Source organism: Lactuca sativa, chromosome 6, assembly GCF_002870075.4.
Source record: "Lactuca sativa cultivar Salinas chromosome 6, Lsat_Salinas_v11, whole genome shotgun sequence".
Lineage (NCBI taxonomy): Eukaryota > Viridiplantae > Streptophyta > Magnoliopsida > Asterales > Asteraceae > Lactuca > Lactuca sativa.
This window is the reverse complement of record NC_056628.2, coordinates 139,587,558-139,606,520: the sequence shown is the minus strand read 5'-3', so window position 1 is coordinate 139,606,520 and position 18,963 is coordinate 139,587,558. Positions and strand designations below refer to the sequence as shown.

Sequence of the window (18,963 nt, the reverse complement as noted above, 5' to 3'; positions counted from 1 at the left end):
ACAATGTCAACACTCTCAATGACATTTGAGTCCATAGATAATTACCACATAAAAGTCTCCAACGATTTTCTATTACCACATAAAAGTCTCCTATACTTTTATATTTCAAAATCATATCAACTCCACATCGTCAATTACATTCCATCTTATGTCATGTGTCATTTATTAGCCAAGTCCACAATGAACTATATTTTAATAACAAAATTTTAAAAAGAAGTGCCAACCTGTTTTATATAATTCTATATTTTATAAATAGAACGATTTAAAAAATACAATGTTCTTTTTTCTTTTCTGTCCTTGAGAAAGATGGTTGGGGGCAGGAGGGATGAGTTGACTAATTATCATCCATTATGTTAAATACATCATGCATGTTAATTACTTGAAAAAAAATATTGTATCATTAGCATACTTCTCTCAATCCTTCCGATTATAAGCGCCATTGTAGTTTAACAACAAACAAAATGTCCTCGTTCATGATTGAATATCAGAAGCTCCAAATTCCACTTGAATACATACAACAGGCCACCGACAACTTCGGTGACAGCCACTTCCTTGCCGAAGGTGGATTTGGGAAGGTGTATAGGGGAGAATTAATCCTATCTAACGGTCCAACCATGGCTGCTGTAAAGCGCTTGAATCCTTCAAATAATCAAGGGGAGGCTGATTTTTGGAGAGAGATCATGTTGCTTTCCAAATATAAACATGAAAATATCATCTTACTCCTCGGATTCTGCTATCAAAGTAAGGAAAGGATCCTTGTGTATGAGTATGCTCCAAAGAATAGCCTCAACAATCATCTACATGACCCCAAGTTCACATGGATTCAACGTCTCAAGATATGTCTTGGGGCTGCACGTGGCTTGGAGTACCTTCACAATCCGAGGGGAGGTCAACAAAGAGTTCTACATCGTGATATCAAAAGTGCTAACATCTTGTTGGACGAAAATTGGAATGCAAAAATTGCAGATTTTGGCTTTTCCAAATATGGCCCCGCTAACCAAGAACACTCGATTCTTTTCTCTGATCCGAAAGGAACTCTTGGCTATTGTGATCCAGTTTTTATAGAAACATCGTTTTATAAAAAAGAATCCGATGTCTACTCTTTCGGAGTAGTACTATTTGAAGTTTTGTGCTCAAGGCTTTGTGTTGATTATAAATATGATGATATGCGAAGATCCCTACCTGCGTTTGTGAAGAACTCTTCTAAAGAGAAAATCAGGGATGCAGTTATCGATGTTAATCTACTGCAACAAATGGAAGAAAATTCTTTTGATACCTTCATAACACTCGCGCATAAATGTTTGGAAAGAGAGCAGAAAGAACGTCCATCTATGGAGTTGATCGTGAAGAAGATTGAAACTGCACTCAAATATCAGGTATCTTCTAAAAACAACAAACGTTTCAAAAACAATTGAAATATTAAGGCTGGAAACAGCATTCTAAGTTCTAACCCAAAATATGCATAAGTGATACAAGCAATACGTCTAATGGATTAATTTGATGTTGAAAAAAAGTTTTTTAAAGTTTGTTTTAGTGATCATTAATTACCTCATAACTTGTTTGTTGGTGTTCGTAGGAACAAAAAGAAGTCGTATTTTCAGATAATGTGAAGTCCACATCATCGTCAACGGCATATGCAGTAAAATTAGAGAAGCCAGATCTACTTCCTCAAAAGGAAGAAGTTGGGAGAAATGTAATGGCATCAGTTAGAATCAACAGAAATTATTAACCAGTTTTGATGCCTTAGTTTTGTCTCTTACATTTTGGTAACAAATTGTATTAATTTCAGCAATTAGAGGAAAATCCTGATGATGAGATCAAAAAGTGGTCAAGCGGAAAAGAAGGGAATTTGCGTGCACTGCTTTCAACACTACATGAGGTCTGTACAAGCTTCATAGCTACTTAACTTAACCAAAACTTGTGCTAAAACATTATATATGACAACTAGTAATTAAGTATATCTTTTCCGTAATATATAGATGGTTCTCTTTAATTACTATTAGTTATATGGAAGATAACATTTCAGCCTAATTACTTATCTTTAGATTCGATTTTTGTTGGTAGTTATAGAACAAAGATAGTAAATAAAAAATTACTTAGAGACAACAACTCAACTTTTTAAATGAGAGCTACTTTTTTTTTTACTAGTTTATAAATCGTGGAAACCAAAGTTATAAAATTAATTAGACTTTTATAATAAAACTCAAATATATTAATCATTTTTTAAAATAAATTATTAATTAAGAGATATTATTTTAATTATATAAAATTATAATCGTTGATTTAAATAAATATATGAAATTATATCATCTTATAATTTGTATTAATTTTATTTTTATTTTTATTTTAATATTATTAATTTAATTAAATTAAAATGAAAAATTTCAAATTTTAAATTTTAAATTTTAAATTTAATGTTGATTAATAGGATGAAAAAAAAAAAAAACAACTATATGTTAGTCACCCCATGCATGTTTCTCCAAATGCAGCCACATGTCCATCTTAATCACCATTATTTATTTTTATCTTTATCCCTTTTTTGTTGACATTTGTTGACTTAGGTTTGACAACTATTATTTTAACTAAATTCTTGAACTTGCAGATTCTTGAACCTGAAAGTTGTTGGGAACCGGTTTCATCGACAGATATGATCGACTCTGATGCTGTACGAAAAAGCTATAAGAAAGCTATTTATCTTATCCGTCCTAACAAGCTGACACAGCGAGGGGCGAGCACTAGGGAAAAGTATATATGTGGTAAGGTTATCGAAATGTTAAAGGTATGCATGTAGTATACTGTATACGTACGATTCATGTATGTTAAGTTTCTCGTATGAGCACTCTTGTGTTTACTCCTTAATTAATTTTTGCAATAATTAATGTATGTGAACAGGTGGGTCTAGTGAGTTTCAAATCTGAAGAGAGAGCTATTAAAGAAAAACAAATATCTGAAGAGGGAGATCAGCTTCGTATTCTAGGTAACAAGTTGTCATCACCTTGATTGAACAACATTTTTGCAGAGCTTTTCGTTAACCAATTGACGTGTATAGGCGAACAACATGATGATGATATCAAAAGGTGGTCAATTAAAGGGAAGAGAACGGTGTTTGGGTGATCTACTCTCAAACCTACAATATGTATGTATACAATCATCCTATTTAAATAATGTACTTTTGATACAAGTGTAAAACAGAGATGAACATCATGCATATCTCAGATTCATTTAGATAACGAGATTTTTAACTAAAATCTTCAACTTACAGATCCTTGGACCCGAAAGTGGTTGGGAACCGGTCTCCCTGTCAGGTCTGTGGAGCACTGCAGATACAGATGAAGAGTACCATAAATCTCTTCTTTTAACCGATCCTGACACGCTGAACAACCGAGGGGCAAGCATGAAGGAAAAGTATATATATGGAGAGGTTCGCAAAATTTTAAAGGTATGAAGTCAGTGATTTTCTGTTTTTTTCTCGTTGTAGCATTGTGTTTGATGTATGCGCACTCTTGGGTATCACTCTTGTGTATAATAATTATGTATATCGACAGAATGGTTGGGATTCTGCAGTTGCTGAAGAGAAATAGCAGCCTCATACTCCATACATGTAAGAGGTTCTTGGTCGTTTTTGAAGCGCATTTTAACAAGCTGGATTTAACCAATAAATATATTCTTGGGTTAAAAGTTTAATAAATGTGGTATTGGGCCCATCTAGGTAGAATTTTCAAGGCTCATATAGACTGGTCTATACCATCTTGAGTGATTTTTGCTTTGTTGATTTGCATGGTTCAAATGTGCATTTAGTAGTTTTTCAACATTCACTGACATAACCAAGTTTTCCTCTGTAAGATAAAAATGTAAGTTTCATTTATTATTAGATGGAAGAATTCATTTGTTAGTAATGTGATTTTCCTAGTCTTGTGTGATGTCTGTTGCGTAAGATTTTTTTACTCTTATCAAGAGCATGAAAAATAAAATAAAATAAAATAAATGAGACATAATGAATTGAACTTTACTACACATCATAATAGTTCAATAGATTAAAACATCATAATTTTATATATTCTATATAATTCTATCAATATTTTTTACAATACATTTAACTTTCAGAGTTCAAAGGAATATTATCAAAACTAATTAATAATATTTATTTAAAAATTAGAAAACTTTTTTTTCTAGTGAAGAGTTCAATAGCAATTAAACTCTAAATCGGTTGAATGTCAATGTTTTATCTCTGTAAAAATTTGTAGAAACAAAGTTACCCAACATCATCATCTATTATATCATCTTCGTTCTCATCGTTTCCTCGAATATTCTGTGATTGAAAAAACGAATAAAGTTCATCCCTATATGTCAGGTCGTTGAGTATTGTCCGAAGATTTTCCAACTACAAAATAAATAACAACATATATAAACTTATAAGTTAAATTATCAAGCATAAAAAAAACTATCAAAGTACATTGTTATTTTTAAACTAAGACATAAAACCAAAGTACATTGTTATTTCTTGCACTTGAGACAAAAACACAATTACCAATGCTTTTAGCAAATAATCACCACAAAACCAAAATTACCAAATCAACATGCATTTTATGATGCCAAAGTACATTGTTATTTTTAAACTAAGACAAAAAACCAAAGTACATTGTTATTTCTTGCACTTGGGACAACAACCCAATTACCAATTCTTTTAGCAAATAATCACCACAAAAAACAAAAGTAGATTGTTTTACTTGTGATGGTTGTGATGGCTATGAAACTGGTGGGAGAGAAGAAGGTTTACGGCTGATGCCTCTGATATGGCCACATCGCTCTCCTAATACTTTCTCAAAATAAGTTCTTTCTTGAGCGGGTATTAACTCACTTTCACCTTGGGTTTGTTCTAAGAGCTCTTCGACTAATCGATTCTGTAATTCTCAAAAGTGAGTAACAATTAAGTATAAATAAACACTTAATTATATGATAAAATTATAAATAAATACTTACATATTGTTGTTCCGCCTCGATAGTAACAAATGAACCATCCCTATCGGTATGAGCCTTGCGAAACGTTTCCACTCTCTTAAGGTTCTGCATAACATTAAAATTAGATTATATTTTAAATAAATAATTACATGTATCGTATGTTACCTTCTTATAGCAAGTACTGCTATACGAGCTCGACCCCCCACGATTCACGTTCGTTTACATTTGACGAGATTTTTTGTTCCTGTCTGAAGCAATTTTGTGTTCGCCCGTTTGGAAATACTCAACTGTTTTCTTCCAGTTATCAACATCCATACCCCCAGAGGTTGGCTAATGCTCTCGGGATATCATCATACACTCCGACTGCCAAAAATCATTCTTTTGCGTCAGCTTTACGGTCTCGATTACCTTTTAACAAAGCTGCTTGAAAACTCTCTATCAACATATTAGCTTGTACACCCTGGTAAATCTGATCCAAATTAAACTTTGTCTACAAAAAAAAAGTTAACCAAGTAAAAACCAGTCATAATTAACTATATAAAATATTTTTAAATAGATAATTACCCCCAAATGTTGTATTATGGTGTCCTTTATTGTAGAGGAAACTTTTTTCCAAGTCCATTTATCAAAAGGGACCATATGCCATGATTCATGTTCGCTTTCATTTATTGCAGGGGAAACTTTTTCCACTCTTCTAAGGTTCTGCTTAACATTAAAAATTAGATTATATTTTATATAAATAATTACATGTATTGTACGTTACCTTCTTATAGCAAGTACTGCTATACGAGCTCGACCCCCCACGTGTAACATCCTAAAATTCAGGTATATCTATTTAACACTTCTTCCTTTCCAAGTTGTTAAGTTTAGTCACTAAAGGAAAAACTATGGCCATTGAGTACGTTGGGCGTACTGAGGAGTACGCTGCGCGTACTCATGCGCTTAGTTTGGATGCGGAATCGCCCAGGTACGCTAGGCGTACCCAGGGTTACGCTGGGCGTAGCGGGCCCAGATGCAAACCCTAATTGTGGCTTGTGGACTATAAAGGCAATGACATGGTTTTGTCCCCAGCCACCATTCCTCAGAGAGAAACCCTAGGAGAGTAATATTATCATTCTAAAGCTAGTGTGTGAGTGTTCTTGAGCTAGAAAGTGCATTTGTGTGCTAGTAAAGAAGAAGAGGAGGTTCTTATGGAGGCTAGAAGTTGGAGTACAAGCTTGGATATGAGTTCTATAGAGGGAGGAGCTTCTCTTGGAGGTAAAAAGCTCAAAGCTTTCCTAGTCATTTTTGATTTGTGCTTCATGGACCAATTTTTAGGATTTTTGGTCCCAAGGGGGAGACTTTATGAGCAAATGGTCTCCATAAGCTTAGATCTGCCATATTTCAGAGAAATATGAGTTGTAGGTTCATAAAAATCCAATCTTGGACGTAAATATTAAGTCATGCATGAGTTTATGGCTTAATGGGGAAAGAGGTTATCTGTTTGAAGTGAATGGTGAGCTTTACAGCCATGCAAAGGCTTAAAGGTTTCAACTTTATGGATTAAGTGATCTTAGAAAAGTCATATCTGGAGTTTGAGTTTATGTATTAACTGTTTAAGACCAAAAAACCATAAGAGCATCAAACTGAGAGTTACACTAGGCGTAAATATCAGTACGCGCAGCGTAAGGGTTTGAGACCCCGATTCTGGATCACCGGAGTACGCCCTGCGTACTAGAGCAGGTACGTGTCGCTACTGCCCCATGTTGACTTTTAGGGTTTTAGTCAACATTTGGACTTTTGGGTCAAGGAGGGGTAAAATGGTCTTTTACCCTTCTGTGGGATTGTAGAAAGGGTTTTAATCTAGCCTTTGAGAGCCATTATTTATTTGAGGATATTGTTTATGTGATTAGGCGGGGGCTAGATCAGTATATTCGTGTGCGAGATTATCCTAGTTGCCCAAGGTGAGTCTTCTCACTATACATTACCTAGAGTGGTATCTATGTGTAGACCGGAGGGTCTTGTGTGCTATGTGTATGTAAGAGATTATGTGCATTGGGATATATGTATGCTATGTGTTGTATAGACCAGACCGGAGGGTCCAACGATATAGACCGGACCGAAGGGTCCAACGATACAGACCAGACCGAAAGGTCCAACAAGCTATGACGGGACCAGAGGGTCCAATGAGCTACGGGACTGGAGGGTCCCGCTGAGACACATCGACCAGAGGGTCAAACTGTAGCCTCGAGTGGTGTATGTGGTATTTTGGGGAACTCACTAAGCATTTATGCTTACCGTGTTATGTGATATGTGTTTCAGGTACTAGCGAGGATCGCGGGAAGGCGCCGGCACGAGTCGTACACATTAAGGGATTTTATGTATTGAGATCTTGGGATTTTTTTTTATTCAGATAATATGTGAACATTGAATTTTGGGATTTCTTTATGAATGAATTATGTGTTTAAAATGAAAAAATGTTTTGAAAATTGACGTTGTTACAAGTTGGTATCAGAGCCTTGGTTTGAGGGATTCAGATGCACCTTCGGGCGTATCTGGACTCAAACTGAGGATTTGAGAAATTTTTCACAATAAAACATTTTTCTAAAAGATTAAAAGGTTTTGAAACGAGCAGAACAGAATAGTGTGTACGATCAGCCAACACCCAATTGGCGATTTCCCAAAATACCCTTACATTATGTGTTATGAGATATGATATGGTATGTTATGCATGCTAGAGTAGGCTAGGTATTCATATTAGGACTAGAGTGGTCTGATTTGTGATGCTTTAGCCTAGGAGATTACTGCTACTATGAGATGCTTGAGAGTGAGTAGGTAGCAGCGAGGAGCTTACGAGAGGTCTGTTGGAGAGTAGCCTATGCATAGCGAGATTAGAGTACTTGTGATCTGGGATCGTAGGAGGAGGACTTGGGGTGAATACTGATGCGGTGTGGGCGGTAGTATAGTGCCCGTACTACTGAAGACATCGGATCAGTGCACAGTCCAAGTAAGAATCCTTAAGGTACTAAGGAATAAGTAGGGTTGAGTTATCGAGTGTGAGTATACTTGAGCGAGTCTCTAATATTTTGATGTTGTATTTCAGAGACATCATGGTTGGGATACGCCACAGACCGAAGACAAGCGGTGTGAGTGACGAGGAGCTTCATCAGATGATCCACGAGGAGGTGGTTGCGACTATCTGTGTAAAGATATCGAATATGTTTTGGTCTATCAAGACCACCTTGATTGAGATGTTTGACGAGAGATACGCAATGGTTACTGAAGCTGCGGCTGCTGCAGCTACTGCGGTTGTGGCTGTTGCTAGACCTCAGGGGGGCGACTCATTGCTGTACCGGGAGTTCAGCAACACGAAGCCACCGGAGTTTGTTGGGACGCATGATCCGATTGATGCGATGAGATGGATTTATGATATCGAGGGATGCTTCTACACCTGCTCGTGTCCGGAGCATCTGAGGGTTCGGTTTGCAGTGAACCAGCTTCGCTTGGGGGCGAAGGACTGGTGGAAGTTTGTGACGGCGGACTTCACTACGGTGGAGCTTACCGTGGTGACCTGGGAGAGGTTCACCGCAATGTTTTGAGATAAGTATGTTCCCCCTGTGGAGAGGGAATGTTTAGCCCAGGAGTTCTTGTCCCTCAAGCAGGGAACTGAGTATGTGACAGTGATTACGAGGATGTTTCATGAGAGGGCGTTGTTTTGCCCTGAGCACGTGTCTACTGAGTAGGCACATATGAGCCGGTACTTGAGCATATTGAGGAGGGTATGAGCCGGTACTTGAGCATACTGAGGAGGGATATTCGTGAGTTCGTGGCAAACTCGTCATACCGGACATGTGCTGAACTCCAAGAAAATGCCCGGAAGAGGGAGATGAAGTTGGAGACTCAGGTCAGGGAGGAGGCCGAGTCTCAGAGGAGGGACAGGCGACCAACGCAGGCTCATTCGGCAATCAATCGGGCAAAGCCCACTGATTCGAGATCTGGGGGTCCGAAGGGCCGCACTTATGGGAAGTGCGACAAGAGCCATGAGGGGGTGTGCAGAGCTGGGGTATGTTAAAAGTGTGGGAAGGAGGGGCATTTTGCAAGGGATTTCCCCAAGGGATTCTCGGTTTTCTTTCATTGCAACCAGACCGGCCACCAGAAGGCCGATTGCTCATAGCTGCTGCAGGGATCAACGTAAGGATCTGCACCTACTGCCAGAGTTACCGAGACCCGGCTAGTGAAGGTCGAGGCACCAAAGGCTCGTGGGAGAGCCTTCCAGTTGACATCGGAGGAGGTTCGCGCAACGCCCAATGTTGTGGCTGGTATGTATTCTTTCATATATTTATTTTGAGTTTGAGATATTGTGCTTATATTATGATATGCGTAGTTACTTTTCTTGTGAGTTTTGTACCTGCTTTGGTGTTATTTGACTCGGGTGCGAGTCGATCTTTTGTGTCGTTAGCCTTTAGTCAGCACATCAGTATCCGTCGTGAGGCGTTAAGTCGACCTCTACGAGTTTCCATAGTTGACGAGCGAGCGTTGTATGCCACTGATGTGATTCGAGGGTGTGTACTCGAGATCTTCAGTGTTGAGTTTCCGATAGATCTGGTCCCGATTGCGATGGGGATGTCTGTGTCATCGTATGCATGGACTGGTTGAGCAGGTTTGGAGCGGTTATCGACTGCGAGCGACAACTGGTGACCATACGAGACCCTAGTGAGGGAGTACTTACGGTGTACGGCGAGGGTACCCATTCCGGGTCAGCATTTTGTTCGGCTGCTAGAGCGAGGCAGAGTCTACAGCAGGGATGTAGTGGGGTTGTGGCCTATGTGATGGACACACGAGTGGCCGCGGAGAGGCAGAGTTCGGTTGATGATGTACCAATACTACGAGAGTTCCCAGACATTTTTCCCGAGGAGTTGTCGGGTGTGCCTCCCGAGAGCCAGGTGGAGTTTCGTATCGATTTAGTCCCGGGAGCGGCGCCTATTGCCAAGGCACCTTATCGCCTTGCACCACCAGAGATGCAAGAGTTATCCTCGCAGCTTCAGGAGCTGCTGGGGAAAGGGGTTTGTTCGACTGAGTAGCTCGCCGTGGGGAGCGCTGATCCTTTTTGTCAAGAAAAAGGATGGTTCACACCCGATGTGCATTGATTACCGGGAGTTGAACAAGTTTACGGTCAAGACCGTTACCCCTTACCGAGAATTGATGATCTGTTCGATCAGTTGTAGGGAGCATCTTGGTTCTCCAAGATAGATTTGAGGTCTGTATATCATCATATGAGAGTTCGGGATGAGGATATCCAGAAGACGGCGTTCAGGACTCGTTATGGGCATTACGAGTTCATGGTGATGTCTTTTGGACTCACTAATGCACCGATAGCGTTCATGGATCTCATGAATAGGGTGTGCAGGCCGATGTTGGATCGTTTGGTGATCGTGTTCATCAATGATATATTGGTGTATTCGAGATCCAGAGAGCAGCATGAGGAGCATTTGAAGGAGATCCTCGGAGTTCTGAGATCGAAGAGGATTTACGCCAAATTCTTCAAGTGCGATTTCTGGTTACGAGAGGTCCAGTTCTTGGGGCATCTCGTCAACCAGAATGGGATATTGGTCGAGCTGTGATAAGTTGGGAGGTGCCGAGATCCCCCACCAAGATCAGGAGTTTTCTGGGGTTGGCCGGCTATTATCGGATATTTATCATGGATTTCTCAAAGATTGCCGTTCTTCTCACCAAGTTGACCCGGAAGGGCGTGGCTTTTAATTGGGGTCCTGAGCAGCAGGCCTCATTTGAGTCACTTCTCCAGAGATTATGCGAAGCCCCAGTGCTAGCCCTTTCGGAGGGGATGGAGGATTTTATGGTGTATTGTGACGCATCGATATCGGGGTTGGGTGCGGTGCTGATGCAAAGAGGGAACGTGATAGAATACGCATCAAGGCAGCTGAAGCCTCATGTGACGAGGCATCCCACCCACGATCTGGAGTTGGGGGTAGTGGTGTTCGCCCTCAAGATCTGGCGTCACTATTTGTATGGGGTTCGATGTACCATATACATGGATCACAAGAGCTTGAAGTATTTGATGGATCAGCCCAACCTAAATATGCGCCCGAGGAGATGGTTGGATGTGGTAAAGGATTATGATTGTGAGATCTTGTACCACCCGGGTAAGGCTAACGTTCTAGCCGATGCCCCAAGCCGTAGGGTGGAGAGTGCCCCGATACGAGACATTTGTATGAGGTTGACGGTGATGACTCCAGTGTTGGACACCATTCGGGAGGCACAGGCACTACCCGTGAGACTGGAGAACCGCAAGAGAGAGCGGGTGACCGGACAAGTGTCTGAGTTCGTTACCGATAGCCGAGGGCTTATGACCATTCAAGGTTGGATTTGGGTTCCGTTTTTAGGCGGGGCACATACCATTCTGATGGAGGAGGCGCACAGGTCGAGGTTTTCGATCCATCCCGGGGCCACTAAGATGTATTTGGACCTGAAGAGAGAAAATTGGTAGCCCTGTATGAAAAGGGATGTTGCGTGGTTCGTTGAGAGGTGCATGACCTGTCACAGGGTCAAGGCCGAGCGCCAACATCCACATGGCAAGTTGCAGCCACTTGAGGTTCCCCAGTGGAAGTGGGAACAAATTTCTATGGACTTTATCACCAAATTGCCAAGGACCGCGAGTGGTGTCGATGCAATTTGGGTGATCGTCGACCGGCTGATGAAGAGCGCTCACTTCCTTGCTATTAGTGAGAGCTCTTCTGCAGAAAGACTGGCAGAGTTGTATGTGAGGGACGTGGTATCGCGGCATGGAGTACTGATCTCGATTGTGTCAGATTGAGATGTACGTTTCACTTCCAGGTTCTGGAAGAAGTTCCATGAGGAGTTGGGCACGAGGCTGCATTTCAGTACCGCTTACCACCCATATTCGGACAGATAGAGTGAGCGGACGCTTCAGACGCTCGAGGACATGCTTCGAGCATGTGTGTTGGACTTCGGAGGAAGTTGGGACACGTATTTGCCGTTGGCTGAGTTTTCCTATAACAACAGCCACCATTCGAGTATTGGTATGCCTCCCTTCGAGTTGTTGTATGGGAGGAGGTGTTGGACTCCCATCTGCTGGGAGAGAGGTAGGGCAGTGAGTGATGGGCAGCACTGAGATAGTGCTTCAGACGACAGAGCAGATACAACAGGTCAGACAGAGGTTGTTGACGGCTCAGAGTCGCCAGAAGAGTTATGCGGATAGGCGATAGTCCGAGCTTGAGTTCGAGGTGGGAGACTTCGTACTTCTGAAGGTATCTCCTTGGAAACGAGTGATCCGATTCCGAAAGAGGGGCAAGCTGGGACCCCGGTTAATTAGTCCTTTTAGGGTGACCGCTAGAGTGGGCAGGGTAGCATACCGTTTGGAGCTACCTACGGAGTTGAGCCAGATACATGATACCTTCCACGTGTCTCAGTTGAGGAAGTGTATTTCCGACGAGACGACAGTTGTATCGCTAGAGGACATTCAGGTGGATGCGAGCCTAAATTATGTTAGGAGGCCGATCGCGACTGTGGACCGAAAGAACAAGGTTCTGAGGAACAAGGAGGTGCCCCTGGTTCCGGTCCAGTGGCAACATCAGAGAGGGACCGAGCTGACTTGGGAGCCGGAGTCAGAGATGCAGGAACAACATCTGGGGTTGTTTTCGGCATGAGACTTCGAGGGCGAAGTCTGGTTCTGGTGGGGGAGAATTGTAATATCCCGAAATTCAGGTATATCTATTTAACCCTTCTTTATTACCAAGTTGTCAAGTTTAGTCCCTAAAGGAAAAACTATGGCCATTGAGTACGCTGGGCGTACTGAGGAGTACGTTGCGCGTACTCATGCACTTAGTTTGGACGCGGACTCGCCCAGGTACGCTGGGCGTAGCGGGCCCAGATGCAAAACCTAATTGTGGCTTGTGGACTATAAAGGGAATGATATGGTCTTGTCCCCAACCACCATTCCTCAGAGAGAACCCCTAAGAGAGCAATATTATCATTCTAAAGCTAGTGTGTGAGTGTTCTTGAGCTAGAGAGTGCCTTTGTGTGCTAGTGAAGAAGAAGAGGAGGTTCTTGTGGAGGCTAGAAGTTGGAGTACAAGCTTAGATCTGAGTTCTACAGAGGGAGGAGCTTCTCTTGGAGGTAAAAAGCTCAAAGCTTTCCTTTCATTTTTTATTTGTGCTTCATGGACCAATTTTTAGGGTTTTTGGTCCCAAGGTGGAGACTTTATGAGCAAATGGTCTCCATAAGCTTAGATCTGCCATATTTCAAAGTAATATGAGTTGTAGGTTCATAAAAATCCAATCTTGGACGTAAATATTAAGTCATGCATGAGGTTAGGGCATAATGGGGAAAGAGGTTATATGTTTGAAGTGAATGGTGACCTTTACAGCTATGCAAAGGCTTAAAGGTTTCAACTTTATGGATTAAGTGACCTTAAAAAAGTCAGATCTGGAGTTTGAGCTTATGTCTTAACCGTTTAAGACCAAAAATCCATAAGAGCATGAAAATGAGACTTACGTTGGGCGTAAATCTCAGTACGCGCAGTGTAAGGGTTTGAGACCCCGATTCTAGATCGCCGGAGTACACCCCGCGTACTAGAGCTGGGACGCGCCGCGTACTGCCCCATGTTGACTTTAGTTGACTTTTAGGGTTTTAGTCAACATTTGGACTTTTGGGTCAAAGAGGGGTAAAATGGTCTTTTACCCTTCTGTGGGATTGTAGAAAAGGTTTTAATCTAGCCTTTGAGAGCCATTATTTATTTGAGGATATTGTTTATGTAATTAGGTGGGGGCTAGATCAGTATATTCGTGTGCGAGATTATCCGAGTTGCCCGAGGTGAGTCTTCTCACTATACATTACCTAGAGTGGTATCTATGTGTAGACCGGAGGGTCTTGTGTGCTATGTGTATGTAGGAGATTATGTGCATTGGGATATATGTATGCTATGTGTTGTATAGACCGGACCGGAGGGTCCAACGATATAGACAGGGCCGAAGGGTCCAACGATACAAACCGGACCGAAGGGTCCAACGAGCAATGACCGGACCAGAGGGTCCAACGAGCTACGGGACTGGAGGGTCCCACTGAGACACATCGACTGGAGGGTCGTACTATAGCCTCGAGTGGCGTATGTGTTGTATGTGGTATTTTGGGGAACTCACTAAGCATTTATGCTTACCGTGTTATGTGATATGTGTTTCGGGTACCAGCGAGGATCGCGCGAAGGCAACGGCACGAGTCGTACACACTGAGGGATTTTATGTATTGAGATCTTGGGATTTGTTTTATTCGGATAATATGTGAACATTGAATTTTGGGATTTCTTTATGAATGAATTGTGTGCTTAAAATGATTTTTTTTTTAAATTTACGTTGTTACACAACGATTCACGTTCGTTTGCATTTGACAGACTTTTTTGTTCCTGTCAGAAGCAATTTTGTGTTCGTCCGTTTGGAAATACTCAACTGTTTTCCTCCAGTTATCAACATCCATACCCTCTGGAGGGTTGGCTAATGCTCTCGGGATATCATCATACCCTCCGACTGCCAAAAAACATTCTTTTGCGTCAGCTTTACGGTCTCGATTACCTTTTAACAAAGCTGCTTGAAAACTCTCTGTCAAGATATTAGCTTGTACATCCTGGTAAATCTGATCCAAATCAAACTTTGTCTACAAAAAAAAAAAGTTAACCAAGTAACAACCAGTCATAATTAACCATATAAAATATTTTTAAATAGATAATTACCTCTAAATGTTCTATTATGGTGTTCTTTATTGCAGGGGGAACTTTTTTCCAAGTCCGTTTATCAAAAGGGACCATATGCCACATTGTTTTTTCCAAACTTCTCGTGAAAACATGTCTTTCGGCTCTCCTACATGATCATATGTTATATCCCTGTCATTATCTATGGTAATAGGTTTGCCCTTATTCTGTAAGAGCGCTCTTTCAAGCTTTATATTTTTGGCTTTGCATCGGACTTTCCTACGTGCACATACAAATATCACATATACACACGTATGCCAATTTTCATATAATTTATACAACTATACATATTTTGCAATTAAACTCAAATTTTTCTATAAATAGAAGTAAATAGAACTTGTGGTGGCGGAAATCAACGAAAATGGTCTAGTGGTGGCGGTAGTCGTGGGTGGTGGTCGGAAACACAGTAAAAAAAACTGAAATTGACAATTTTTGGAAATTAAGCACTACAATAAGCTTAAAATCGATGTTACATGAGAAAAGAGAAAGGAAACTAACCTGGAAATACCTCCTAGTTGCCGGAAATTGAGTAATGTGGCCGGAGATTAATGGTCCTCATTGGAAAATACAGTCACCGCCGCCGGAAATTGAGTAATGTCGTCGGAGATTAATGGTCCTCACTGGAAATCACCCACTTAATTGAAGAATTGATGTAAGTTAGCAGAAGAATAAGAGAAATGCAGCAGCAACGTGAGTCATAGAAGAGCAAAAGGAAAAAAGCGTCGATCTTTTTGGGGTTAACTGTGTCGACCTTTAGCGGCGAAACCTTTACCGGTGACATTTAGGACTTTAGCGGCGACTCTCCGGAGGGAATTATTGCCGCGTCATTTTACGATCTTTAGCGGTGACATTTCTAGGTCTTTAGCGGCGACAATAGTCGCCGATATTGATTTTGTACGTTCCACGAGCACCCCAGCCGTTGGATTAGAAACACGATCGAATGATTCGTGTTTACCAGAACGTGAAAGAGCGGATCGGTGTCATGGACCTTTAGCGGCGACATTTACCTTTAGCGGCGAATTTTCAATATGTCGTCGCTAAAAGTCGATTTCACCGCTAAAGCCTGTATTTCTTGTAGTGATAGACAGATGGTTTAAATCAACTTACAGGGAAATCTCACTACAAAGAACCTACACTACTCTCTGAACAAATCTCTCAACGTAAACTAACCTATCTACAAGATTAGAGAATGAATTATACAAACCCTAATAAAAAAACCTAGACGGTGAAGGTAAACAACAAGAGAATGATACGAGAGCAAATGAGAACTATAATGACTCTCCTCCACACATTTTGCCTTTATGTACTCGGGTTAAACGAGATCCAAAGACCCACATATAAACCTACAAAATATCTTCTCCAATTACACTTTTCACCCTTCATCTTTAATAACCTAACCTGTAACTTCTTAATACAAAAAATTATAACCAAAGCTAAATAAACAAAATGTTAGTTTGAGCTCATTTTTATAAAAAACAATTATTTATTCTAATAGCCCCCCTCAAACTAACCATTTGGAAAAACATTAATTTGAAGAAAAATGATGAAACGTACATAGTTTTTCACTAAGATCTTCATGTTGAGAAGACACAAGGGATTTAGTAAAATTATATTCAACTAGATTTAAAGAGGTAACCTTAACCAATTTAACAATTCCTTTTGAAATTTTTCCCTTATAAAATGAACACCATTTTGGAAATGTTTTGTTTTATCATGAAAAACAGGGTTCATTGCCAACTTAATGGTAAAATCATTGTCACCACAAATACTAATAGGAACTAAACTTATAACCAATGTCATATAAAAATTTTAAAACCCAGATTAACTTACAAGACAATGAACCCAAAGCCCTACACTTTGTTTCAGTTGAAGAACGAGATATAGTAGACTGTTTTTTGCTCATCCAAGAATTAGGAGAACCACCAAGATAGACTACATAACCACTTAAAGACTTTATAGAAAAAGGTCTTTTAGCTCAATCAGCATCAAAAAAACCTTTTAGTAAAAGAGGAATTGATTCAGACATTAAATAATTAACTCCTATTTCTGGACCAAGTTTCAGATACCTTAATAATCTCATTGCAACTTGCAAATGGGTCTTAGTGGGTTTATTTATATATTAACTTAATAATTGAACATAATAAGCAATGTCAGGCCTTGTAATTGTAAGGTAAATAATTTTTCCAACAAGTATCTGAAAATCACTTATGTTTTCCAGCAAACCGTCATTATTATTATCAAAATTAAGATTTGACTCAAGAGGAGTCTTAACTGGTTTACAACCCAACATACCAAAGCCATAAAGTAATTCCAAACAATATTTCCGTTGAGACAAACAAACAACATTTGGAATTTCAACAACTTCAATACCCAAAAAAATTACTTTAACTTCCATAAATCTTTTATAAGAAACTAAGATTTTAGAAAAACTTTCACTTTAACAATTTCAGTCTCATAATTTCTAGTAACAATGATATCATCTACATATACCAACAAAATTATTACACCCTTTCCAACAACTTTCACAAATATAGTATAATCATTAAAACTCTATTTAAACCGAAACTGACTAAAGAACTACTCAGTTTTTCATTCCACTTACATGGAGCCTATTTTAAACCATACAAAGATTTTAACAATTTGTATACCCTATTGTTAGTTTTGCTATGATTTCCAGGTGGTAAACCATATAAACATCGTCTTCAAGAGAACCATCCAAGAAATCATTATTTATATCAAACAGATATAAATTCCAACCATAGTTAACTGCCAAAGTAATTATAACATGAATAGTAACAATTTTGGCTACAAGAGCAAAAGTATCCTCATAGTCAATACCAGCTCTTTGATTGTAACCTTTAGCTACAAGATGAGCTTTATACCTTTCTATTTCTCCATTGGCTTTGTATTTAATTTTGTAAACCCAACGACAACCAATAGGTTTTCTATTTTTAGATAATTCAGTAATTACCGAAGTATTATTCCTATATATAGCTTCCATTTCTTGATTCATGGCCTTAAATCATTCAGGATTAAGAGAAGCCTCATAATAAGACTGAGGTTCAATGTTTTTATCAAGATTAGAAATGAAACACTTATGTTCAGAAGTCAAATTAGAGTAATTAAGGGTTTTCTCAATGCCATACTTGTATTATCCCTCAACAATATAATCACTAAACCGAGATGGAAAACGAGTCTCTCTCCTAGTACGTGTGAGACCAATTGATTGAGAATTGGGGGGAGGGGGGTTCATAAATAGTATGACTACTTTCCTCAGTCCTGACAGGTGAACCAATAGAATCAAGAGAAATAGGAGAACTAGGACCAGACTCAACAGATAAAGGCATAAAGGACTCCTTAAACCCTAACCTAGTATATGAACTTTCTTTTGTAGGATTTGTTCTATTAAGGTTCAAAGGAGAACTAGCATCATCTAATTGATGATCCATTCTCTGTGTTCTATTATACAAACCATCATTAACAAAGGACTCAGATTGAACAAATTCATCATAGGAAAACGGTTCAACCCCACTAGAATTACCACTAGACTTACTAAAAAAAGAATTTTGCATTCTGAATGGAAATATTGACTCATAGAACTTAACATCCCTGGAAACAAATAAGGAATTAGAATCAAGAATTAAAACCTTATACCCTTTCTTATCTAAAGAATAACCCAAGAAAACACATTTTTTCAGCAAGAGCAGAAGATTTTTCACGATTATTTAGATTTGTAGAATAACACAAACAACCGAAAACACGAAGATTATCAAAATAAGGATATTTTTTATAGACTAATTCATAAGGAGACAAGCCTTTCAAAATAGAAGAAGAAGTTCTATTAATCAAAAAAATTGATGTAAGAACAACATCACCCCAATACTTTAATGGAACTCCAGATTGAAACATCATAGATCTCGCAACATTAAGAATGTGTCTATGTTTCCTCTCCACAACTCCATTTTGTTGTGGAGTGTATACACAAGAAGTCTGATGAACAATCCCATTATTATCATTTAAAGTTTTAAAAAGAAAATTTACAAATTCAGTTCCATTATCGGTCCTTATGGTTTTAATAACAGCTTGAAACTGATTTCTAACCATGTTAAAAAGGTAACGTAACTTTGAAAAACTTCTTTAGATTTTATAAGAAAAACCCAAGTAGCCCTAGTGAAATCATCCATAATAGTAAAAAAGAATCTAAAACCACCTACACACTTAATACGATATGGACCCCACACGTCTAG

General features: G+C 39.5%; 1 protein-coding gene across 2 annotated transcripts; it reads left to right on the top strand.

Annotated features, from left to right (window-relative positions):
* The first annotated feature begins 347 nt into the window (after window positions 1–347).
* Window positions 348–3,901, top strand: LOC111902486 (receptor-like protein kinase HERK 1). Of its 2 annotated transcripts, XM_042895591.2 has the most exons (8): window positions 352–1,376; window positions 1,577–1,693; window positions 1,790–1,879; window positions 2,603–2,779; window positions 2,893–2,977; window positions 3,050–3,136; window positions 3,263–3,439; window positions 3,546–3,901. In XM_042895591.2, exons 1-6 carry the CDS (start codon window positions 462–464, stop codon window positions 3,112–3,114), a joined length of 1,449 nt encoding a protein of 482 aa, XP_042751525.1. In that variant the 5' UTR covers window positions 352–461; the 3' UTR covers window positions 3,115–3,136; window positions 3,263–3,439; window positions 3,546–3,901. The 2 variants fall into 2 exon arrangements, with proteins under 2 accessions (XP_042751526.1, XP_042751525.1); XM_042895592.2 differs by lacking the exons at window positions 3,263–3,439; window positions 3,546–3,901 and having other exon boundaries at window positions 348–1,376; window positions 2,603–2,756.
* The last annotated feature ends 15,062 nt before the right edge of the window (window positions 3,902–18,963 follow it).

Coding starts and splice junctions, on each gene's coding strand:
- LOC111902486 (XM_042895591.2), top strand. CDS start 462: ATGTCCTCGTTCATGATTGAATATCAGAAGCTCCAAATTCCACTTGAA. Junction 1,694..1,789: donor AGGAAGAAGTTGGGAGAAAT/GTAATGGCATCA, acceptor TATTAATTTCAG/CAATTAGAGGAAAATCCTGA. Junction 2,978..3,049: donor AGATCAGCTTCGTATTCTAG/GTAACAAGTTGT, acceptor TGACGTGTATAG/GCGAACAACATGATGATGAT.